General features: G+C 42.2%; 2 protein-coding genes across 5 annotated transcripts; both read left to right on the top strand.

Moving 5' to 3' along the window:
• Window positions 1-251: 251 nt before the first annotated feature.
• On the top strand, window positions 252-10,864 carry LOC127378551 (cystathionine beta-synthase). 3 transcript variants are annotated; one of them, XM_051427459.1, is made up of 15 exons: window positions 252-408; window positions 3,778-4,081; window positions 4,396-4,502; window positions 4,666-4,800; window positions 4,935-5,014; window positions 5,785-5,989; window positions 6,223-6,314; window positions 6,450-6,575; window positions 6,669-6,753; window positions 6,856-6,961; window positions 7,379-7,456; window positions 7,551-7,685; window positions 7,797-7,905; window positions 8,491-8,575; window positions 9,967-10,864. In XM_051427459.1, the coding sequence occupies exons 2-15, from the start codon at window positions 3,786-3,788 to the stop codon at window positions 10,098-10,100; spliced, it is 1,773 nt and encodes a 590-aa protein (XP_051283419.1). In that variant the 5' UTR covers window positions 252-408; window positions 3,778-3,785; the 3' UTR covers window positions 10,101-10,864. The 3 variants fall into 3 exon arrangements, with proteins under 3 accessions (XP_051283419.1, XP_051283420.1, XP_051283421.1); XM_051427460.1 differs by lacking the exon at window positions 252-408 and adding an exon at window positions 2,317-2,450; XM_051427461.1 differs by lacking the exon at window positions 252-408 and adding an exon at window positions 3,408-3,427.
• A 554-nt stretch (window positions 10,865-11,418) lies between these two features.
• On the top strand, window positions 11,419-25,148 carry LOC127378545 (uncharacterized). 2 transcript variants are annotated; one of them, XM_051427444.1, is made up of 10 exons: window positions 11,419-11,736; window positions 13,680-13,825; window positions 15,409-15,490; window positions 15,639-15,774; window positions 16,285-16,487; window positions 16,655-16,791; window positions 16,897-17,038; window positions 17,164-17,445; window positions 17,599-23,185; window positions 23,791-25,148. In XM_051427444.1, exons 1-10 carry the CDS (start codon window positions 11,566-11,568, stop codon window positions 23,799-23,801), a joined length of 6,897 nt encoding a protein of 2,298 aa, XP_051283404.1. In that variant the 5' UTR covers window positions 11,419-11,565; the 3' UTR covers window positions 23,802-25,148. The 2 variants fall into 2 exon arrangements, with proteins under 2 accessions (XP_051283404.1, XP_051283405.1); XM_051427445.1 differs by lacking the exon at window positions 11,419-11,736 and adding an exon at window positions 11,778-12,943.
• The last annotated feature ends 93 nt before the right edge of the window (window positions 25,149-25,241 follow it).

The following is a 25,241-nucleotide window of genomic DNA, read 5'->3' as shown; positions in this document are numbered from 1 at the left end:
AGAGCTATTTCACTCCCATGAATATTTTGGGAGTAACTAACTCCCCATGAGAAGTTCTCAAGATGTCACATGCGTCAAGGACCGTGCGGTGCGTGTTGGGTCAATAAAAGGTAAACAGATGGTGCGGACGGGACAATTTTAACGCAGGCTGTTTCCCGAACCCCTTTCTCAGATATCTGCGCTCTGATTGGCTGCGCGCACCAAACCGACGCCCTCGCCGCAGCCAATCAGATCGCGCCTCGAAACTTTGCCCACGTCCTCCCCGTTGAGGTCCACGTGCTTCGTCACGAAAACCGTTGTCTTTATCGGAAGTTGCTCGCTCCGAGCTGTTGTCCTGACTACGGCTGCTGTACGTCGGGGTCATTTGTGTGTTTTTCCCACATTTTTTGGGGCATTTAACCAAAACAGGTGAGTGAGAATTTACAAATGGGGCAGAAATGAGCATAAAAAAAGGGGTAAAATGACCACGGTAGGACACGTGGTTGTGGTATTTGGGGGCTGTAAGCTGTAGACGCTGTTTCTGATGCAACCTCGCAGTTACGTAGTTCATTTTTATTTTTTATTTTTTATTTTTTATTTTAATCCGACTGCCGTTATCTGCTTTTAATTTGGTTTTTGTGTTTGACTCCGCTTAATGTTACAATAAAACGCAATATAACGTTACGTTTAATGTAAGTGCTTTCCGTTCATTCTTATATTTTTCATTATCAACCCCGCACTTATCCTATCGGAGCTGAATCGTGTTTATTTACGGCTTTATAGCTCCTGCCACTCATTTTCTTTTTATGATGTTAGCTGTCTTTCATCCTGCTCTATAATCTGCCTGTCATAGTGTAACCTTAAAGCTGTAGCCAACCATTCAGTTGCCCTTTAAAGAACAGCGAGACATTTAAATGTCCTGTTTTGTCTGATCGATAATGTAAAACTCACATTAGTTTATTGTTGCAGAAATATAACCGCAAATATTCACATTTGAGAAGCTGGAACCAGTGAATTTGAGGTATTTTAGCAACATTATTTTCAATTAGTATTGTCAAGTATCAAATATTATCCTCATCTGCTAAATGTATTTCATTTTTAAAATCAGTCAAGTCTATAAAACATCAGAAAATGCAGAAAAATCACAGTATCATAGGGCAGAGCCCAAAGTATTTAATTGATTAAAGTGTAACACAAGGAAACAGCAGCAAATTCTCAAATTTGTGAACCTGGAAGCATAAAAAATTTGACATTTTTGCTTGAAAAACAATTAATCGATTGTTAAAATAGCTGATTAATTGCCTCTTAAACAACTAATCAACATTTCTTTACCTTTTTATCATTAGACACTCTTTTCCTGACAGCTATACATCTTTCAGTCGCAGTCAGGGCCCTACATGGATACTGGCATATCGGCTTAAAGTTAATCATAATTTGTCCTCCTGACCATGTGTTGGTGGGTTCAGGTGTAACGTTACGTGCCTGCAGTTTGTACATTGTATTTCTATTGGCAGCATTCCTGCGTTTCACATTTGGCCCACCATTTGTTATGGCTGAGTGGGTATCTATAGTCTTCTTGTGCTGTTGACCAGCTGATACTTTGGTTGTTTTTATTGCTGGCAGGGCAATTACCTGACCAACAACAGTTTTTTAAAATAGCCTAAATTACAAAAGGGCAGCTGCACAGTAGTAATTAGTTTGAGAGCATTGAACATACCAAAGGAGATTAGAAACGCCACAAGTTAAGCAGATAATGAAGTCTGATAAGGTAAGAATATTACAGGGATTTTTCAAGAGATTGGGTTTGATGTTGCCAGGCTCAGATCAGGTGATTTATTATTATTTTTTGGACTGTTTTCTCAGCCTGGTAGGTATTTGAGGATTTGATTCTTGACGTTAGCGTGGCCTATTAAACACAGATTTAAAGTTTCTGCTCGTTAAATCCTAAAAGTCTTTTCTGCCTGGCAGCCTGGGCTCGGTGCCGTGTGTGCTCTCACAGAGGATCATATTGCCCCGCTGAACCCTGTAAGGCCACCGCATACCACCTACTCTTTCCCACATTTACCACCGCCGTTGTAGCCAGTGTAACTTCATTAGTGTGTGACTAACTGCGGCTTGCAGAGATCTGATATCAAGAGGTGAAGTTGCATGTGTGGCAGGAAAGAAGGGTTCACACTTAAGATTGGTTTCTGCTCAGGTGGGTTTAACAAGGAGGAAAGACCAGAGTGTGAACGTATTCTTGTTTTCTGTTTGCAGGGATTACTGTTTCATAGCATACTGAATGTTTTATTCACCGGTGCGGCACTAACTTTCTTTCCCATGCAGAGCTGTTTGCTTAAGAGGATGTAGTTGGTTCAGTTTGTGAGCATCGTCTGAAAGAGGGGCCCCGGTTTTAACAGCTGGCCTCGCTGTGTGCACTGTGTGTTAGTGAAGGTTCATCTGCAGCCATTTCCAGTGGAGGAACCTAATGGGTACGTTAATAGGATGAACAAGGGAGGCTCACAGCTTTGTGAAGTAGTCTCGTATCTAATATTGTCGTCTGAAGCTGCAACATTACCGTCATTTTCATTAGATCTTTTTTTCAGCTGTCAGTCTGTCGAACCTTTGATCTGTCTGCAGGAATAACTAACTGTCTGCTCCTGTTCATGCAAGGTTTTATTATTGGACCTCACATTGACCGGTCAGTGTCATATACGTAACTAATAGTCAAAATGTGTAGCTCCTCTTCCAGTCCGACCGCTAATATTTAACATCCTGCAGTACTGAGCTCCACTTTAGGATAATATTTAACATTTAGTTGTACATGTGTGACTTTTACAACATTTTATAACTTGTAACAACCAATAATGGAGTCATTTTAGGTTTACATTCACAAACACACAAAGATAAGAACAAAGTAATGAGTATTTTTCTTTTAAATCTCGAGTCAGCACCGCCAATTTCTGTGTATGTGTGTGTTTTTTCTACAGTAACCGTCTGATGCAATATCAGGAAAAGCTCGATCAGCCAATTGTCAGGGCCTTTGCCACACTTCCCTTTTGTTTTCTCAAGTAGCGCAGATGAAAGCAGAATTTTTTGACTAATTTATTTGCTCATCATGACTGTGTTTAAAATGGTTATTACTGAATGTGCATAAGGGAGGAAAGGGTGCATAAGGAAGAGCAATGTAGCATGATGAAACTTTATTTCTCAGTACGGATGTGACTCAGCATTAATGAAAGCATAAATAGGAGTGGCTCTGGCTCACTGTTTGCTTTCCACTGGGTCCTTTTTGAACGTGGTAATGTATCTGTGCAGTTATTAATAAAGTCAGCGTAAGCTCTGACCTGATCATGCAGTGGCATCTTTTCATTATCAGTTATTGATGCAAAGTTAAGTTCTTAAGTTTATTAACAATAGAAACAAATGTTTTCTCAATATTTCCAGAGAAGGAAAGAACTTATTGAAGGTATAAAATGTTGTCTCTGGGTTTTAATAATGTTTGTTTACTTTTTGATTAGATACCTCCTGCGTTACATAACCATTTTGCTGATTGTAGCCAGTAAATTATTTAGGCAAAGCTTTTTTTAGCAAGGAAATTTCAAACAGTACTTTTTTCTGATAATAATCTGATGATGCATCATCTCCTGGATACCTGAGGAGGTCTCCATTGAAAGCTCACTATACACCAGGTGTCAAAAACATGTGAAAGCGGAAAGAGAAGGCACCACAGTTTTTGTGGACAGACTAGCTAAACAGAACCATTGACATTCTTAAAAATGTCAGATTAGTAAAGAGCCTTTTCTTCTTGTTTTCCAGGGTAAGCCATGCCATCAGTACCCTCATCCAAAGAGAGCCCTGTCAAAAGTCCAGTGTGCCCTCATGCTGCCAAACTGCTCAACCACACCAACGGAGAATCCAAACTCCGGGAGGGTTCGTTCCCACTGAACGGGGTTGACAAGCTGCCCGCGATGGAGGACACTGAAGAGCCAAACAGAACCATTCAGATAAACACAAAGAACGTCACTGCTGAGAGGAAATGGATCCGACCCGACCTTCCCAGCCGCTGCAAATGGAGCCTGGGAGCCTCAAAAGCCGACTCCCCTCATTCTCAAGTTCCAAGGTCAGTTTACCAGTTACCTAGTTGTATTATTGTACAGATAAGTTATTATTTTGTATGTTTAAACAAATGAAAACCAGCTTCAGTAAACTCCCGGGGAGTGGCACTTGCAAAACAAACACTTGCAGAACAAACACTTGCTAAGACTCCTCACATTTTTGAGACAAGTGGTAACTAGTGTCATTTCACCTTGAGGTAGCAGGAAAAACAAGTTCAAGGTTAGAGTGATTTATTAGGTGTATTTGTATCACACACACAGTATCTCTGATTGTATTTACCTTTCCTGAAACACATTTTCTTCCACTCTCTCCTCCCAGAACCATCTCTCCAACCATTCTTCCAAACATCCTGCACAGGATCGGTGACACTCCCTTGGTGCGCATCAACAAGATCCCCAAAGTGTTTGGACTCAAATGTGAAATACGTGAGTCTCCCCCACACTGAGGCCGAGACACATTCTCAGATCAGACAGACAGTTATTATACTGTGACTCATGACTCATAGTGGCGGTGGTGGTATGAGCAATGTGTTTTTCATTTTGACAACAGATTATGAATGAAACAAATCTCCCTGTTGTGTGTTTGTAGTGGCCAAGTGCGAGTTCTTCAATGCCGGCGGCAGCGTCAAGGACAGGATCAGCCTGCGGATGGTGGAGGACGCCGAGAGAGCTGGGATCCTCAAGCCTGGAGACACTATCATAGAGCCCACCTCTGGAAATACTGGTAATTAACTGCATGTGTTTGTGCTTGTGGATGTATGTGTTGCTATGGGGTGGGAGGCATTTAAGGGAAGGAATGGTATGTTAATTAGCTGAAAGTGGCTGTGTTGTAAAACTTGTGTTTTTCCTGTTTTTTAGGTATTGGATTGGCCCTGGCTGCAGCTGTGAAAGGCTACCGCTGCATCATTGTCATGCCTGAGAAAATGAGCATGGAGAAGGTGAGATCTGTCATATTGAACCTCTCTGTGCTAATACTTCCCTCCCCTTCTACTTCTCTCTCTCACTTTTGTGAATTTTGTTTTCAACTATTGGACTGAAAAAGCTGTAGAAGTGTTTCTATCAGTCCGATTTGATTTCGATTTTGTTTTTGGAGGCAGAAGTGAAATTAAATGCAGAAGAAGTGCACCTGTTTCCTCCTGTGAGCTTGTACTTCAAGTATGCCAGCTGGCAAAAACAACCCATTGTTCTCTATTAAAACACCAGAACATTTGATTTTTAGCAGTATTTAGAAGGTAACTCGATTTAAATGAGCTTACTTTTTGTAGTGCTACTATAAATACTACTGTAGTATTGATAACATAAATATTTAACAGGGTCTTTTTATTGGCAGATGACACTCGTACAGTCTGCATTGATGTAAAGCTCAACTCCTGTAAGCCTGGCTATACAGAAAGCATACTACACAAGTACTAAAGGAGAAAACTCTACTATAATAGTTTGATATATATTCTCTCTACTTGTTGTTTATCATTTATTGACAGTTTCTAAGCCCATGCTATTACTTTTGCGCCCTCTGTCGGTCATGTCATGTATAGGTCTTGCTGGTATATAATCTTGATTGACAACACTGTTGACTGCAATGTTTTACAAGTTAACCTAAGGCAAGTCTTACTAGATCTCTGCAATAAAGTTATGATACAACAGAGCAGGCAGAAACGCAGGATTTGAAGAAAGATGAGCATTTTTTCCTGTGTTTTCTCCTATACAGGTGGACGTTTTGAGAGCTCTTGGAGCCGAGATTGTCCGCACTCCCACCAGCGCTCGCTTCGATTCACCAGAGTCTCACGTGGGCGTAGCCTGGCGCCTTAAAAATGAGATCCCCGACTCTCACATCCTTGACCAGTACAGGAACCCGAGCAATCCTCTGGCTCACTACGACACCACAGCTGAAGAGATCCTGGAGCAGTGTGACGGTATGAAGATCTTGTAGCCACGACACTGTCGTGATCATAAAATGTTAAAGAAGATAATAATAATTTGACTTTTCAGCTTTGATTTAGCATAAAAATGAAAAGTTGAAATCTACGAACAGTCAAGAAGTTTGTGTCTTGTATAATTTCCTCAGGGAAAAACTTTTATTGCTTTAATTTTGTTGCTTTTGTCCAAGTATATAAGACTATGTATATTTTACTTTCCCTCTTAACAGGTAAAGTGGACATGCTGGTGGCAGGAGCCGGCACAGGAGGGACAATCACAGGCATCGCCCGCAAACTGAAGGAAAGATGCCCAAACATCAAAGTAAGCTGTCCAAATCACTGTTTTCTGAGATCATATTTCTGATTCCTCTGCAAATAGTGAAGTTATCCTAGTTATTTTCATACTAACTCTCTGCTGAGTTACTCGTTGTTAATGAATGGTGTGTGTTGTGTGAAGATTGTTGGTGTCGACCCAGAAGGCTCCATCCTGGCTGAGCCCGACGAGCTTAACAAGACCGATAAGACCCAGTACGAGGTGGAGGGTATCGGATACGACTTCATCCCCACCGTGCTTGACAGATCAGTGAGTTCCAGCCTTTTTTTCTTGCCTCCCTGTTTCTAATATTAACCTGACTTGCAACTGCTTAATGTAATATGTCTTTATTTATTTTTTCAGGTAATTGATACCTGGTACAAGTCAGACGATGAGGAGTCCTTCAACATGTCTCGCATGCTGATCAGAGAGGAGGGCCTGCTGTGCGGTAAGTTCCCGCAAACACAAACACCAGACGTATGAGTGAGGTTGTCAAGTCAGACCTTTTGAATGTGTGAGTTAAATCTATCCATCCATCTTTCTGTAACAGGAGGCAGCTCTGGGACGGCCATGGCAGCAGCGGTAAATGTCGCCAAAGAGCTAAAAGAGGGCCAGCGCTGTGTGGTCATCCTGCCAGACTCCATCCGCAACTACATGTGAGAATCCACACACGTCCAATAACCGGACAGTCTATTTCTGTACCGTCACACATCTTTGAATAATGAAGTTGTGAAGATTTTACTGGAATATTCAGTGACATTTATACAAACCCTGAGGGTTAAAGCAGCAGTAATGAGTTTATTTGACAACTAGGGGTAGAAAGACCAAAACAAACGAGAAAGAGAGCAAAATGGGCATCCCAGTGGTGCTTCTTTCTTCAGAGAGAACACTTTACTGTAAATTTTTTTCCCATTATTGCGTGCAACACGTTGTGTTGATTGCTCGAAAAGTCATTGAGCTGAAAAAAGCTTATCCTATCCTTTTTATTCACATCTAGCGCCCCCAAGTGGTCAATTAAGGTAATGTGATCAACAAATCTTTATTCTTTTATCTTTTTTTTTTTTTTCCTCAAGGTCCAAGTTCCTCAGTGACAAGTGGATGGTCCAGAAGGGCTTCCTGAGCGAGGAGGACCTCATGGTGAAAAAACCATGGTATGTGTAATCAAAGGGTAAATTCTGCTCTTTGTGCAAACCTCCTCCGATGTGTATTTGTGTTAAGACCCTCTCGTTTCTCTTCGTCCTTCAGGTGGTGGAACCTGAGGCTGCAGGGTTTGAACCTGTCAGCCCCCCTCACCGTCCTGCCCACCGTCACTTGCCAGAAGACCATCAAAATCCTCAAGGAGAAGGGCTTCGACCAGGCGCCCGTGGTGGATGAGGCTGGGTGAGTGTAGCTAACTTTCATGTTGAAATACTGCATGTCTGGATCCCTTTTTTGGTCCGTTGTGTTTTATTGTTGTACATTTAACTTCAACCTCTCTCTGTGTGTGTACAGGTTAATCCTGGGCATGGTGACTTTAGGGAACATGTTGGCCTCTGTTCTGGCAGGGAAGATCAAGCTGTCAGACCCGGTCAGCAAAGTGCTCTACAAGCAGTTCAAACAGGTCAGACACTAATTTAATCCTCTCTATTTGTGGCTCTTGTACTCAACAAAATGTGAAAGTGATGCCCTCAGGGAAGGTTTCCTGAATAAATTGTAGGTTTTAGGTTGAATTTGTTAAATTATTTTCAAGACTAAATCCTTAATTTGGATTGGCTGAAAGTAGCAGCCAATGAGACAAACCAGTTCAGGGGAGGATTTCCAGATAAAAAAGCTGTTAATTGGTTTGACACCAAGACGAGGTCCAGTTGTAATGTTGTAATGATTGATTGTAAAACCAAAGGCCATAATTTCCTTCAGCCAAGCAGCTTTAAATCAAAACATCCAACTGTTTTATGACTTTGTGGACGATCCAGAAGTATTTGCATCCAATTTTCTTTTTTTTCCCTCCCTTTTTTGAGTAGTGTGGACTGTAGTTAATCTACGGGTCTCCAGATGCACAGAGTCAATAGACGTCTCACTTAATCACTTCCCCCGTCAGTAAATGGACCAGAGTTTAATTTATGGCATCTTTGCATAGATCCGATACATCGTATGCCACTTGTGCTTTCAATTTAATGTCAAGTTATTGTCTTATTGTGATCCTTAGATCCGTCTGACTGATAATTTGGGGAAGTTATCTCGTATTCTGGAGACTGACCACTTTGCCCTGGTGGTACATGAACAGATCCAATGTAAGTACAACATTCTCATGCAGTCACACTCATATACACACTCTTCATTCATTAATATGCTCTCCTTTGCTCCCAGTCCATCTTTCTTTAGCCCCTAAATCTGATAAACTCAGTGTGTGTGAAAATCACTTTAAATACTCACATTTATAGCATTTGACTTCTTTTATTTAAGGCACGTGTTTGTGTTCAGTCGGTGCCTTTATCCCAACCTAGACTAACAGTTTGCACGTGCAGGGTTTGTGCCTTTCTAAAGGACACACTGTTGACTGCTGCAGTACAAATGTGAACCCGAGAACCTGTCACGCCCACATTTTTATGATGACATTGGTCTGGCTCAGTGGGTTAAGTTGCCACTGATCATTCCTCTCTGATACATGAGTGTCAAAGTCCAGCTGCAGAGCGAGCACCCCAAAGTGAAATTGGATCTGGACAGTGTTGCCCTGTTGTGGTGGAGTCTGGAAGAGAGGAGAATTTGGCAAAAAAACACACACACATTGATTTTGTGACTTTTATCTAGTTTCATTTAACCATCCAATGTCATCTTTATGTGGGGAAAAAGTAGAGAAATTACAAAGCAGTAACTCTTTCAAGATAGTTACATAATGAAGATATACATAGTTTAAACAGCATCCAAATGAGGACGACTTTGATAATAGGGTGTTTCAGTGGTTGTGGTTGTTTTTAAATAGGAAATGAGCAAACATCCTCTGGACCTGAACATGAAGTACACCCAGACTTCATCACACAGAGTTTACTGAATCCATTCTCAACCTGCAGAATTCATAAGCATTTCCTCTTCCTTTCAGCATGTGTACTACAATAACCCTTGTTAGGTGACATGGGAGGAGTGTCCGATCAAAGCTGGACACAGACTGACCTTTTAAGTGTTGTGCAATCAACTTTATGAACCCACTGGCCAAGTTTGATTTTGTCTATGCTGCACAAAAAGAGTTTTACGTAACCGTAAACCAGCAGACAGAAGCTGGCACAATGTGGCATTGGCAGTAGTAGACTACCTCCATATATGGGTAGTTTAAAGTATTTGTTACTGATGTGATTTGATACCCCCTCCAGAAATCTGTTTTTCTTATGTTTATGTCTCCTAACATGTCCGATCTTTCCTTTACTGACTTGTATCTGCGAGGTTTGTTGTTGGAGAGGTGTCCTCATGTCAATAACTGGTGCCCATGTAATAATGTTGGGTGTACAGCTTGTTCCACTGCCCCCCGGTGGTCAAAAACAATTTCCAGTTGCATAAGATGCCTAAAGGCTGTAGACTCACGTACATTTTGAGTCCAACTGTAGCTGAAGCCCCATAGAGCTGCACTACCTACATACACCAACCACTTTTTATCCGTTTCATCATCTCGATCGCTCTCTTCTTCCACCAGACTTGACAGACGGCACTCCCAGTCTGAAGCAGATGGTGTTCGGGGTGGTGACGGCCGTCGACCTGCTCAACTTCGTCACGGTCCGAGAAAGGCGAGAGAGGTCCATGTCGGAGTCCACCGACGAGCTCAACTAAAACACGCAGTACACGCTTTATACATTTCTTTCCACTAACACAACAAATGCAAAGGACAGCTGTAGTAGATGCAAAATGGCAAAATAATGATCTCATGAAGTTTTTGATTTGGGTTAGGTCTTTTTTTTTTTTCACTTAAAAATATTGATTCTTTTTTTTGTTTGAACTTGAGTCTTAAGGTATAATAAGCAAAGTATGTTGTGCTACGTCAACTTGTGAGAGGGTTACTTATTATTTGAAGCCACTAGTTATTAGAGTATTACTGAAGCCAAATCTTGTGTCAGTTTGTAACTTGTAGAAAGCTTTTTTGTTTTGTATCACAGTCGTAAATATAGGCCTCCATGTTGCTACTTTAAATGTCTGAAAGGTACATGATTATTTTTCAGTGCCTTTTTTATCAATCAAACATCAGAAATAAGGCATACAATAATAAAAATGGTATTTATCTCATTTATCAAGATTAGACAAATAGAAAGTTGCTGTATATAAGCATGTTATTCTTCCCAGTGCTGCTGACTATATGCTGCTTTTTCATTTGTGTATTTGTACACAAAAAACAAACACATGGTGTGTAATCAAATTTCTTGAAAAAAAAAGTAGTGAGCTGTTCTTTCTCTCTCCTTTCAGCACAGTGAGCTGTGATGTATCTGTAAAGTTGTTTGGACTATTTAATCTTAGCTGTGTCAGAGAGGAACCTTTTTTGTATTGCATAATTTTTCCTTAATGAATGTGTATGATTTAAATAAAGTTTAAATGAAGTCTGACTGTTTGCCTAGTTCTTATCTTACCCTCAGTACTGAGGGGTGAGGAAGTAAAACATTAGAATGCTTTTATTTATATAACTGTTACATTTAAGTACTATTTTAAATAAAGTGTGTTGTAAATTTAAAAAGTATAAAAATATAAATTGACATGTTTCATGTTAATTGCATTTAAAAACACCACAACCCCTGTCCTAATCCATCTAAGGTGAACCAGGGTGTATAATTTCAGATAAATCTTTACATTTACATAGTGTACCTAAACACAACCTGACAATTATATATACATTTTAATTGTGTCATTTTATAAGTATGATTAAAATTTGCGTAAAACAGTAATGATAGTCGTGTTGGTTCATTAACATTTATGTATCACGCGGTTTTAATTAACAACAGAGAAACTCTCCAGTAGCTCAATTAATCATTTTTCCAATTTTATACCGCGGGACGTGAACGCAAATATTAACAGTCATTAAAGCGCTATGTTTGTGTCTGCCATGTGGTTTGTGACGCACGTAATGATCCACTCCTAACACCGTGTCGGCGGGGCTTCATTTAGACACAATCTGCTTTAATTGCGGACCTCAGACTCCGCCCTGACCAGCTCGTCTCCGGTGCGCGCCGTGCTAGTAAAGGAGCGACCGCCTTTACGTTGGCAGCGACCAATCAGCGCCGTCAGTGCGAGCCGTTGACCGTGGCGATGTATGCGCTGTGTGGTTAGATGCTACGCGGAAGGCTCGACAGCCAGTATGGCGGAGGAGGGCAGTGTGTACGAGTTAGAGGGGCTTAAAAAACAATTACAGAGTTTGTTGCGCCGCTACACGAGCGACGAACTGCGGACCGACGGCAAACCGTTCTGCTCGGACTTCCGCAAGGTAAGGAGCCGCGGCTGAAGGTGGTGACAGGCGTTGTTGTCGAGGATCGGAGCGCCGATGGGGAGCCGACTCCCCTCCCCCAGAACTGGCCGTTACACGGCTACCGTTAGCGGTTGGGCTCGTTAGCATCCAGCTAACGAGTCGTAGTCGCTTTTAAATAAACGAAGAGACACTGCCGTGAGACGTGTTGTGTGTCCTGTCTGACACCTGGTGCTTGTGTTCAAGTGGCGTTGTCGAGGAGTCCGAGGCTGGAGCTCGGTCGTGTTTTGACAATGGTTGCTCGCTGTGCTGGGAGCAAGCTAACTCGGCTAATCGCTAGCACAGCCGAGTTGTTCCGCTGGTTGTTTATCAAACCGACTGGACAACTTTTTTTTTTGCCCGTTTCCAACACGTTTGTAAATCATTTTACCTAGTGGGGCACTTAGCTGGTGTTCGTTACTCTCTAAATGCAAGGTTGCCATGCGGTTGGTGATCTGCATTATCAGGTATTTGCCATAAAGTGTAACTTTATGTGGAGCTTAATGAGCTCCCAGTGGCAACAGGACCATTGCAGTGGGAGATAACATCATTTCTGGTGTCACAAGATGTCCTCCTACCCTGAATACCTCATAATGCCATAACGTTAGAGGAACAAAGCTAACCTCTGCACCTCTGGGGAAAGTGCATTTAAATGTCAGTGGTCGAGGGCTGCTGGTAAATCCTCTACGGTAACAGAATAGAGTCATAAAGCGTATGGCCTATAGTCGAGAATAGTCTGGTATACTGTTTCCTGTTGACAAATCCAACATCTAAATATTAATATATATATTATCTTTGTCTCTGTGTGGGGCTGCAAACCTTCATTATGTTGTGCAACCTTGTGTTATAGTGTATAATGATGAATACATTAACTTTACTCGTGTTTATTCTGCTACTGGGATATTGGCATGCTATTCAAAGCTTAAAGTCGAGCATTAGCTCAACATGAAAACACAGTTTTGGCACGCCAGGCATTAAGGTAGATTTATATTAGCGATTTGAATCACATAAACTACCAAACTGAAGTTGCAATGCTTCAGAAGTTGTTCCAGTTTCAGCTTTCTAGCCAGCTGCACTGATTGATTGGACAAAGAGCATGAGAAGATCATTGTTGACAGTGGACATTCACAGGATTCCAGTGGCGCACAAGAGGTGGATCTCCACCATTAGAGGGCAATAAAAGCACATGGTATTTTAGGGATTTGACAACTTGTTAAATGTGAAGCAGTACTAAATGTTAGATTTGCATCTAGTTGCATAGTTCATCACAGCCGACTGCAGAAAGCTGCTGGCATAACTGTTCCAGCCAACCTGTGCCAGGTCTTCTTTTACTGTTTAATGAGTATTTTGATTTGAGCAATATAATAAATAAATAAATGATTATTCCCATGTTCTGTTTACTGTAGTTGTACGTCAGTGAGTTCTCAGTTTTTAACATCATGTACAAGAAAATGACCGTATTGGTTGTAGGGCTGCAAATACTTTCTCTGTTTATCGTTTAGTCTATATAAAGATGGAAAATTTGTGGAAAAAAAAGTCCCTCCCAGTTTCTTACAGTGCAGGATATTTAAATGTTCACCATATTACGAAACAGAAAGTAAGACACAGTTATCAAAATAGATGCCGATTAGGGACGCAACCATACACTCAACTCACATTTCAATACAATTCACGGCACTGGGCTTACAGTACGATTTACTCTGAGAAATTAAAGACAGATTATATAATGACTTTTTATTTCTGAGGTATAAACTATACAAAAACAATGCATATTTCCTTTTGTGAGGTGAAACTGATGTCTTTCTGCCTTGATACGATAACGTTTGATATCAGAATCTTTAATCCCACAGATTTAAATCTTCACTTAATTGTATCACGATTTAACTGCCTTGCGACATATTTTGTTTTGCCCTTTCCCCGTGCAGCTGGTGGAAGAGTATGCCTCTCGCTGGCAGGTGCCACTGCCACAGCTCAGGATCCTTGAGATATCGCTCTGCTTCTTCGCTCAAGCCTCCACCTTCTTCGCGTCGAACTGCGATCACGTGCTCCACACACTCAGTAGTCTGGCCTTGTAAGTACACAGACCTTCCTAAATCTAATGAAGTGCTGTAGTTTCAACTGTTACCAAAAGAAATCATCTCCGCTTGTGTTTGCTAAATGCTATCTAAGTAATGCAGCACCATATGGAAATGCTTTGTAGTCACTCCCACTCAGGTCAGGTAGGGTGAAAGCAACATGTGGTTATCAGTGACATAAATTGTCACATGAACTTGCAGCACCAGACATGATCACGTAGCTCGTGGTGAGAATACAGGCGACTCGCTACCATCTCTGAATCTATTCACCTTTAATGTCCAGAGCCAAGCTAGTGGCAGGAGCAGAGTATTAATGCAACTGTAACTGGCAGAGGTCACATACAGCTCTCACTAGCCCTTGGTTCATCTTCACGCCAGTCTAGTGACGTCTGAGAGAGGTTAGGTAACACATACAATGTGTTGTCCATAAATGTGATAGACACCTGTTTATTTTTATGTAAGTTAACCACTACATTGGTTATAACTATGTTGTTATAACTATATTGTAGTATAAACAGGGATATTATTTTCATGCTTAAATTTATGCTAAAGCATCTCACTTTTAGATTTTCTTCCAGAAGAAAGTAGACTGGATGTATCTTTTACTCTTTGTGTGTTTTGGTTCCTGCTCTTGCTTCACTGTCCAAATTTCACATTGGTTCAATTGTGAATGAATGAATGAAACCCTTTATTGCCTCTCAGAGAACTGGCATTGCACAATGTGCCCTTGAATAAGCACATATAAAACAAGACATCCCACAACCCCAAGGAAGAACACACTAGACTTTGATAAGACAGAGCGTGTTATAAAGTAATCAGGGGAAAATAACTTTAAATAATTCACAGTGTACTTGCCACAGTCAAGAAAAAAGCTTGCAAATCAATTGCGTACAGGACAGGGCTGCACAATTAATCGAAATATTACATAAATTACAATATGGCCATGTGCAATATGCATTTGCAGAAGCTTGTAAATGTGTTACAAAACAGCTTTATATTGAAGTACTGCAGTGCTGCAGAGATGTCCTGGCCTACAAATCTTGCTCTCCAGTTCTAAGAAAACATGTTCGTTTGATACAGACCCAAACAAATGTCACATAATTGTGATTTTAATAGTTTTTTTCAGTGAAACATGTGAATGGAAAAAACGATCACTCTCACTAATCGTGAATCATCACAGTTGCAGTATCCCTCAAAATAATTGTGCTATTAGTTTTTTTTACTATGTCATGCAAGCTTATATTTGTCACCCACCTCTGAAGTAGTCCTGTATATTTGGGGACAGTTGGTGGCAGTGTTTGTGGGATTGAAAGTTGATTGTGTTCGTTGGCTCATGCGACTCAATTTGTGAGCCAGGAAAAACCCTGGCTTGCTGCCAGCTGTTGACCCTACTCCATCCTGTCTCCCCCGGGGTTTCCCCTCAGCTTCCTTAAGTGCATTCTTTTGCCTCTTTATCGCAGTCACTATCTGCACATCCACACAGAAATGGATTTGTGTGAATACTCAGAAAGTAGGTTTAAACAGTTTTTAAAAATGTGCATGTGTGGAGAGAAGCCAACCAGTTTTTATCTATTCACAGGAGTATTTTTGAGTTGCTGCTGTTCTTTGACCAGAAGGACTTAGACCAGGAGCCACTGAAACAATTCACTGTTACATTCCAGGTGAGAATGAAGTGCTGGATGTATAGATGTTGGTAAAATGATTCATTCAGTTGATTATTTAAAACTGTGCATACAGGTTGGTGGTGCCCTTTTATATATTCATTGATGTGCACTTAAAGAAACCTTTTTTGTCCCCATGCTGTTTCAGGAATGTCATTTGGCCCTCGCGAGGCATCAGAATGTTCATTTACTTCAGGTTGAGCGCTTGGTTCGGGGAGGCGGACCGTGGGCCTGCCCAGCCTTACAGGCAATCCTCAGTGACTCCAGTTTACCTCAGAGTGAAGGTAGGCAACATGGTTTATATTTGTAGCCCGCCCGACGCTGATGTCTTTAAACCTCTAGCTAATGACTCCCCTAAAGTAGTTGTTTCCTCTCGTTGTGTACATTGATAGCTCATCTGAATCTGTTTATCTCAGACTTTCCCTGAAAAGAAATGCGAGCCAGTGCTGGCAGTCTGTTAGCCACTGTTCGGTGTGTTGTTTTTTATTTTACATCGCTCTATTTGATGTTGACTGTACAGTAAATATTATTGAGAAGTCAGTGTTCAGATGTGTTTAGATTTGTTCCGTGCTGAAGGATAAACCAAAAAATCTGACTCCAATATGTAGCTGAATTGGATTGCTTCTCCTCCAAAGTGCACTATAAATTGTTGTAGTCCAGTGTATTTGAATACCACTGCTCAGAAATTGTTTTCAGTGGTTGTTCCGTGTGATTCCTGCTAATCTCCCACACATAAACTGATCAAAGTAAACTAAAAACGTATCTGTGTGTCTTCTCACTCGACTGTTTTTCAGTGGATGGGTGTGTCAGCTCTGAGCCGCCGGTGTTCTTTGAGCTTCGGGTGCGCTACCTCTTATCCTGTGAGCGGGTCAGTGAGGCTATGGCCCTGGCTAAGTGTTGTGCTTGGCATCCCACAGCAGGACAACACTTGTTCTTCCTCCAGGTCTACCTCACGTGGCTTTTCAAAACTTCACAGCATGACAGTCTACACAAAGAGGTGGGTGTACTGTATTTTAAATACTAGCAGGTCTGTTAAATGGTGAGAGTTTTCACTTCAGTTTGTTGTACCTGCTGCTGTTGCCTGGCTGCCACACAACTATGCCAGAATTTTATGTATGACAATCTTTCAGGCAAAACTAATCCTTTCACTGTCCTGTTTCTCAGGTGGCTGGCTTTAATGGTAAAGATGCAGTTCACATCATCTGTAGTTTGGAGTGTGAGGAAAAGGATGAGGTGCTACTAGCCCTCAGCAGAGCCTTCCTCTCCCAGCAGCTCCACAGGGGAGACATGTCCTATTTGTGGTAAGAAAACTGTTATTCTAATGTCATGAGCAGTCTGTTTATAACCAGGATGCATATTTATTTACTTCCCATTATGGAAGCATTAAGTAAAATTTTTCTTTGCAGTGATCTTGTCTTCGTGTGGAGTAAACTTCATAGTCGGTTGAAAACATCCAAGCAGGCTCTACTTGAGGAGAGTCATCAGCTGATGCTGTCTGCCACTAGTGTCAACTCAATCTTCCCATTCATCAGAGCCATACTGCAAGAAGTGAGAGAGAAATTTAAACCACAGTGTATTTTCATAAGATTATATATTTTTTAATTTCAGTAGATTTAAGGTGAGAGAATTTATGTATTTGTGTATTGAATACAAGTCTGTTTGTGTCTCACTAGCTGGGTGAAGACGGTATCCAGTTCTGCGTGGAGCTTTGTGCTAATGCCCTGAAGTCTTGCCTTCCCTGTGATGTCATCACCAAGTCTCTAATCTACAAAACCATTGCCGGCCTGGTGCCCAATGACCTGGAGGTTTGCCGAGCATGTGCTCTTCTCGTCTTCTTCCTGGAACGCACTGTTGAGGCCTACAAGATGGTGTACCTGCTTTACATGCATCCTGATCAGGAGTACCACGTGGAGTACAGCCCCATCAGAAATCAAGTTCGCTTTGAAACCCTACAGGTAGAGCACCTTTTTTAACAAATAATGACAAAGAAAAGGCAAAGTTTAGATTCTCAGTTACACATGGGCAGTACAGAAGTTGGTAAATTACACTGTTGCTTAGCATTTTCCATATTGTAGTACCAAAACATTTTCTTTTCTATCTCTCCTCAGGTCTTAAAGAAGGACTTGTATTTTGACCCAGAGTTTTGGAACCTCATTGCTTTGCGGACCAACTGTTTGAAGCTGATGAGTGAGAAGGTGGTCAGTGCTGCCCTCGAGGAAATCATGGAGGACAAATGGATCCTTAACTATTGCACCAAAGAACCTGCTCTCCGATCGAGCACATCAGGATGTCAGAAAGGAAGTAAAGGGGCGCTTCATGCAGCAGCTAAGAAGCGTAATCATAAAGAGGATAGTGACACTGCATCCAAAAGATTAAAGGTGGGCCCAGGTAAAACACGGCTTAATGTTGACCACACTGTAAAGAGGAAAGGCAACCATGGATCACGGCCTTTGAAGGACACATCATCTGAGCCTTTGAGGCGTTCATTTTGGCAACTCGACCGACTACAGGACAATGGAGAACATCGACGCACTACACGACTCTCAGAGAAGAACCCACCAAAACGGAGGATTAGAAAACCCAAGTGGCTTCTGGAGGACTCAGGAACTCTTGGAGAGAATGACTTTCCGCCGAAGATCAAAAAGCATGGGTTGAGACATCAAAAGCACCATCGATCTTCTGTGGAAAGGTCAGAAACTGGTCAGATCAAGAACAATGCAAAACACAAACCTTCACTTAACTCTCATTTAATGGCAAGGGAAAACAACAGCAAACACCAGAAAGGATTTTCCATGGACTGTTTTAATCCAGCCGCCCCTCCACAAGTCATTCTTGAGCTCTCCCTGCCAGACAACGAACTGATGGGTACGTTTATTGAGGACACTTGCAGCAGGCCAAGAGGGTTCCCTCAGGTGCTTCTTTACAAACCTACAGTGAAGGTTCCTGCAACACCACAACCCATGAAGACTGTACACCGCAAAGAGGTGATTCTTAGAGCGCGGGATGCAACTATGTTTGTACAACAGTTGCACTGTTATGCTCGGCGCCAGAAAGGAAAAGGTACCGGGTCCAATATTCAAGGCTCTGTGTCAACAATCACACGGTCCTCTGTGCAAGGAAGTCCTCCAAAAGATCCAGAGAGAGAGTTCTGTGAAAAGCCTGCCACTGAGATGAAAGGTGGAAGTGTCTCTCAGACACAAGCAGCAGCTGAAGTTACAGAATCCCCGGTTTTAGAAAAAGTCTTTCAAGCTCAAACTACAAAAGCTGTCTCACGTAAGACGTCTTCAGCCAGAGAGCTCTCTGAAAAGTCTGCTGTTGAGATGAGAGTCACTGTTGCTTCACAGACACCAACAAAAGCGACAGAATCTCCAGTTTTACATAAGGTCCCTCAAGCTCAGAGCGCAGGAAAAGTCTTACAAACCCTCACATCAACAAGAGAGCGCCCTGAAAAGTCACAGGCATCGGCAGAAACTGAAGTGACAGAAGCCCCAATGTTTGATAAGGCCCTGAGAGCTCAAACAAGGGAGCTCTGTGAAGAGTCTGCTGTGGAGATGAAAGTCACTATAGCCTCACAAACCCCAACAGCAGGTAAAGTGTCTCAATCCCCAGGTTTAGATAAGGTTTCTAAAGCTCAATCTGTAAAAGACCTGTCAAAAACCACAACTTCAGCTGAGGTTTTGCAGACTTCAACTGGAGACAACAATCAGATGATAGTTACTGAGGAAGTCCGTCCAGTCTCAAATAAAGCCAACACTGGAGCTGCTGATCCCTTGGCCTCAAACTCTCAAGATATTGTTCTGAGAGATGGGAAACGACTTGAACTGAAGTCCTCTCGGGCTGAAACTGGTGCTCCAGAGGTCTCAAAAGGACACGTGCCTTGTGACAAAGACACAGGCCCCGGAGGAACAAGGGTCACCACTTACACACCTACAGATCAGGACAGTATAAATGACATATCTGCTCTGACATTAGTAACGGAAATGGTTACTGAGCTTGCACCTGAGACACTTGCTCACAAACAGCAGGCTGCTGAGGACAGTGCTTCCAGGGAGTCAAGAACTGGGAGTAAACCTCAAGTTCCTCACAACTTATATGCTACCTCCAGCTGCTCTGTACCAGAACTGGGGGCCTCCGCAGTTGATGATGTGCAAGGGATGAATGAGGAAACTCAGGATACTTTTTCAGAAACACCTGAGAACGGTGAACCTGTGGAATCGGAGGAATCCAAGTTGGAGTACTGCTGTACCTTCTGTAACAAGGTCTTTAAGGGAAGTCGCGTCGTAGCACATGCTATGTTCCATTACCGCAAAGACGAGTGCATGTTCTGTGGGACGATGTTTAAAGATGACCTCCTGGCCATGATGCACCTCTCTAATCATATTGAGAAGCTGAAGAAAAGCAAAGAGTCAGCTGGTATCAACGCCCAAGAAGACTGGGACTCTGAGACCAAAGATATCACCACACCTAAAACCTCTGCCAAAGCTAAGATCACAGACATGTCTTCTGGGCGCCGTAGTCGTGGGAGACCTAGGAAATCTGGCGCCTGTCCTAAATCAATAAGCCTTCCAGATTCAACCCCATCTGGATCCAGAAAGTTAAGATCCAATGACAAATCAGTGGATGGTTCATCTTTACAAGAAAAGAAACAAAACTCATCAAAGCACCTTAATAGTAAATCTCCTGTTAACAAGGTAAACGGGCACATTGTCAAAAAAACGGAGCTTGACGGACCGAAAAGCTCCGAAGCTAAGCAGCCACGCACGCAGCAGCAGATCTCTGAAGGAAGAGCGAGTGATGGGGACGAAAATCCCAGGTTGCAAGAAAACAAAGATCTAGAAATGGATTGTGCAACATCAGTTCCTGTAAACAAAGAGTTCAGCTGTTCCACTGGCGATAAAATGAAGGAGACAGAATCTCTGCAGGTCCTAAAAACGACCACACAACCAGATGGGAAAGTTGTTGAAGAGAAGTATGCTGAGTCACAAGAGAAAGTTTGCTGTCCTGTGGATGGTTGCGCTTGGTTTACAGACCTTTCAAAAAACCGCGTTGCGCTGCTTTACCACGCTCTCGAAGATCACTATGGTGAGGTCAAACCTTTGGAACTGGCCTTCCGTGTCGGAAACAGCAGATGTAGTATTTGCATGAGGGTTATGTGGAGTTTCGAACATTTTCAGCACCACGTTGAAAGACACAGACTCAGTCCTCGGCATCCCTGCCTCCATCAGGGTTGTACTGCCAGGTTTAAAAGCGGAATGGAAATGAGACGCCACGCCAGGAGGCACAGTCCGCTGCAGGCAGTGTGCTGCCTCCCTGGTTGTTCACAGCTATTTATCTGTCTCTGGGCACTGAACCTTCACGAAAGAGAGCATTACGCTTCCAAACCTACTAAACCAGACAAGAATACAAATGAACAAACGGGTGACAAACATAATAACTCACCGGCTGGGAAGAAACCAGATCATAAGCCCAAAGATGAAACTGCTTCCAATACTGTAACTAAGACTGTGAGCGTAAAGGCTACTCGTAAGTCAAGAGGACAAGTTATACACAACTCATCAACAGGAAAACATAAGGCTCCTCCTCCCACCACCATCAGAGCATCTCTATCAAAACAAGGGCTGAAACAGGCCAGTGAGACCAAGGATTCACATGTTTTGAAGAATCTTTCTAACAAGGACACCTCCACACAGCCTGCCGGCCCTAATCTGAGATTGAGGCAAACATTAAGGAAAGTTAAAGGAACAAATATATCCCTGGCACCGCATAAAAGTCACAAAGTCATCTCATCGTTGTTCAGACACAATATCAGAGTGAGACATAAGTTCAAGAAAAAGCAGGTCAAAGTAAACACTAAAGGTCCCAAAAGAAGAGGGCGTCCTCCTAAGTCAAACAAAGCTGTGCATGATGAAAACACTACTACTGGTCAAAACAATGAAACTGTCAAAGAGAAAACTGATCAGAGGAGCCCCACTCAGCTCACGAGCCCCTCTAAAGCAGCAGAGACGTCAAATGTGAGCAAGGCATTAAATGAAGAACAAAAGAGTCAGCAGGTCCAAGATGTCGTCAAAACTACTGAAACATCAATTGATGAATCAAAGTCTAAAAAATCAGTTAACAAGCAGATTAAGAAGAATCATGTTAAACAAAAGGGGGTCTTGCATAATACCTCTACACCTATTGTGACGTCTAACAGCGTAAATCAGTCAATCACCACCACCTCGGCAGACAAAACGCACAAGAAACTGCAAAAAGCGAAAAAACGCCCCGCTCCGAAAGAAAATGGGAGTCGGGCTGCTTCTTCAGACTCCAGCAAGTCAAAGAAACACAAGGTTACAAATGGCAAAGCCAACACAGAGATTAAGAAAAAATGTCCTGTCAAAGAACCAGAGTCTGCCTCAAAAAAGCCTAGTAAGTCAAATTCTGTTGTCCCCCAGGTTGAGCCCAAAGCTGCAACTGTAGAAAATTCTGCTGATGAGGAGGGAAAAGCGAAGGCAGAAAACAAAGACTCCACACAAAACTGCTCTGGTAACGCTGTGCCTGCTGTCCCAGCCAACACTTTAAATGAGATAATTGCACCACCCACCACCTCAGGAGACAAAACACAGATGGTAACAACAGAAGAAAAGTCAAAGAAATCACACATTACAACGAAAGAGGGAAAGAAAGAGAATAATACATCTACTGCTTCTTCAGACTCAGGCAAGACAAATAAGAAGCACAAAGATGCTAATAAAAAAGTCAAGGAAAGACTGCAAGTAACAACAGAGGAAAAGTCAAAGAAATCACACATTACAAAAGAAGGAAAGAAAGAAAAGGATAGTCATACTGCTTCTTCAGACTCTGGAAAGACAAACAAGCACAAAGATACTAACAGTAAAGGGGACAAAAAAAGGCGGCCTTCTTTAAAAAAGTCTGCCAAGTCAAAATCTGTAGACCAACAGGTTGAAGCGAGAGCGGCAGCGGCAGAGAGCTCACCTGATGTGGAAGGAAAAGCAAAAGAAGAAACCTTACATGCAACACTTGACTGCTCCAGTTCCTCCGTTCCTGCTGCTACAACTGGCGTCTTAAATGAATCTCCATCCACTGCCAACGAAGAGAACACGCAGAAGGAAAAATCAAACAAATCTCATGTCAAGAAAAACTCAGATCCCAACAAAGCGAATAAGAAGCGCAAACTTGTTCATAAAGAAGGCGACACAAAGACTGTCAAGAAGAAATGCAAAGATCAGGGTGTTCCATCGGCGTCCAAGACGCCCGCAAAGTCAAAAAGTAAGGTCCAAGCCGAGGTAGTGGCGAGCTCTGCAGGCGAGGAGGGAAAACCCTCAGAGGAACAATCTGCAGTTAACGGCACCGGTTACTCTGTGATGATGAACGGACAAGCAGCAACTGAAGATGTAAAATCTACAGTCTGTAAGGACACTCTGGCAGAGTACAGTAAGAGGCCATACATGCGTCCGCCGCCGACGGCGTACCTGGATGAAAAGTACACCACCATGCCAAAACGAAGAAAGGATGTGTCGTTTTTTCACTCGTTTCAGAGAACTTTTTCTCCTGCGCAGGCCAAGGTTACAGCAGCTCTGCCGAGACAGCGATGTGCCAACTGTTTCGCTACTTTCAACAGCGCCGAAGACCTGCAGAGTCATCTCCAAGTGCAGAAGTGCTCAAGCCTCTTTGGATTCGACTCTGACGACGAGGGTGAGTCTGCAGACTTTATTGAAATCTAAAGCAAATTTAAGGATCAGTGCGTCATGCTCTGAGAATATGAGACAACCCTTATTATTGGGACGTGTGGGAGTTTTTCACTTTACAGGCCTGTGAAGCAATCGGTATGATTTTGTCTGACTGTTTTAATTTTTTCTGTAGGAGTGCAGTGAAAAATGTGTCAAGTACCAAAAAGTACCATTCACAACTTTTGACAGTAGAAAACTGACCAAAAACAGGATTGTAGTCGAGCTGAGCCTTACAATGCAGTGGAAACTCAGCAGTAGTGGAGATCAGGGCATTGAACCGGCGCTTTGATGAATTAGTGTTATTGGCTTTTTAGTTCAGACCGTACTGGTAGTGTAGTGGCAGCGTATGTCTAGAAGACACTCTGATTAGAGTTGGAGAAAGGTGCTACTCTGAGCAACATGAAGGCTACATAATCCAACCTCCTTTTTTATAGTTATTGTCCTGTATTTGGTCCAATAAGGTTACAATAATTCACTTAATTCAAGCTTGAATCTGTTAAACTGTGTTCAGTAGTTGTCATTCTTCTCATTTGTGTGTTTTTTTTTTTTTTTTTTTTAAATCTGTTTCAGGCAACAGTTGAACGTGTCTAATGAAGTCTAAGTGAATTGACATTTGGGATGTATAACAGACTGACCTGCATGGAGCCCCTGGATGGAGCCTACCTCCACCGATCAGTGCTGTCTTTGAGGACTTGTTCGTGGCTGCGGGGGGCGATGACTCACCGACCTGGAGACTATAAAGGGTTACCTGACTTTTGCTGCAGCATGTGCCTGTAACGCCAGGCCCCCCGGGGGTGTCCAGGACACATGAACAACCCGATCAATAAAACTGAACTGGATCCCCAGTCGGACTGTGTGGAGGACAGCGAGTACTGAAGTGCCTGCTCTGGAACCGCCGTGCTGTTTCCAGCTGCTTCACCTGGTATGGAGATTAAGCACCATGGCTTAAAGACTGAACTCTAGAAAGCTGTGAAAAAAATACTGACGCAAGATGACAAGGCTGCTCCTGCTATCATACTAGGATACATATTTTTCACATCAGTAAGCCATAAAATGCCATTGTTTGCTTTTTGCACTCTTCTCATAAGATTTCTCACTTTCTTTCTGCTTAAACTCTCAAAAAGTGATGGGATTGTACAACGAATCTGACGCTGTTTTAACACCCTAAGGTTGCATATAATTTAGATTGAGTTTAAACTTTTAAAAAGCTGTAAGAATGCTGTATAATCTTTTGGGATCTTTTGTGTAATTCTTAACATACTAATTGTATTTCTAATACAAAGTTCCCTACGGGGTTGATTAGGTCTGTGCTTGTCCTCACCACGAGTAACCAATAGGGGTCAGTGTGCACCAATCTTTTTGTTTTTATGTGAACACGTTTGCTCTTTTTCTGCCACAGAAGGATTTCTACAGACACAGCTGCTCCACTGTATTTATCACTGTACAGACTCAAGAAAATGGCTTCACTTCCAATCCATCAAGCTGTATTTCCTTTAGCAATAACAAACACACAATGTGCCAGTATCCCACTAATATTTCTCTGGATTCTGTCACCGATCATGTTCTCTCTGTTATTCGCTGTCAGTGGAGCAGCTGACATTCTCGCTTATATTATATTTTCTCACTTAAAACGTAGATTTTTTTTTCAATTTTATCTTCACTGAACTGTCCAAGACCTACTGAGACATTGTGATTTCTCTTTTGAATCTTACACATTCACAACCGCAGTTTAAAGTGTAACTGGGGGGTGGGGGGGACGCCGCACCGATCTCTCACGAGCAGCAGCAGGTTATATTTATTTATGTTTTATTTTCTATCTTTTGTAAATATTTGAAGAGTTTCAGTGGCTTATTATATAAAAATGGGTGTCTGAGCCGGGTTTATATTTTGTTCTTGGAGAAAAAATAAATAAATCATTTCAAATGGCATCAATTCTGTTTGGCCTTCCAGTGGCGTCCAATACACCAAAAGAAAGTGCATGCTTTCATCAAGAATGAGCAGTTTTTATTCCAAAAGTAGGA

The sequence above is a fragment of the Dicentrarchus labrax genome, unplaced genomic scaffold (assembly GCF_905237075.1).
Source record: "Dicentrarchus labrax unplaced genomic scaffold, dlabrax2021, whole genome shotgun sequence".
Taxonomy (NCBI): Eukaryota; Metazoa; Chordata; class Actinopteri; family Moronidae; genus Dicentrarchus; species Dicentrarchus labrax.
The sequence above is the reverse complement of the archived record's forward strand: the minus strand, read 5'-3'. Positions and strand labels throughout refer to the sequence as shown.

What these genes read in the sequence shown, in the direction of transcription:
- LOC127378551 (XM_051427459.1), top strand. Translation starts at nt 3,786, where the DNA reads ATGCCATCAGTACCCTCATCCAAAGAGAGCCCTGTCAAAAGTCCAGTG. An exon ending in AGAAAATGAGCATGGAGAAG is followed by an intron (nt 5,015 to 5,784) that starts GTGAGATCTGTC and finishes TCTCCTATACAG; the next exon opens with GTGGACGTTTTGAGAGCTCT. An exon ending in GGTACATGAACAGATCCAAT is followed by an intron (nt 8,576 to 9,966) that starts GTAAGTACAACA and finishes TTCTTCCACCAG; the next exon opens with ACTTGACAGACGGCACTCCC.
- LOC127378545 (XM_051427444.1), top strand. Translation starts at nt 11,566, where the DNA reads ATGCGCTGTGTGGTTAGATGCTACGCGGAAGGCTCGACAGCCAGTATG. An exon ending in ATGACAGTCTACACAAAGAG is followed by an intron (nt 16,488 to 16,654) that starts GTGGGTGTACTG and finishes CCTGTTTCTCAG; the next exon opens with GTGGCTGGCTTTAATGGTAA. An exon ending in GGAGACATGTCCTATTTGTG is followed by an intron (nt 16,792 to 16,896) that starts GTAAGAAAACTG and finishes TTTTCTTTGCAG; the next exon opens with TGATCTTGTCTTCGTGTGGA.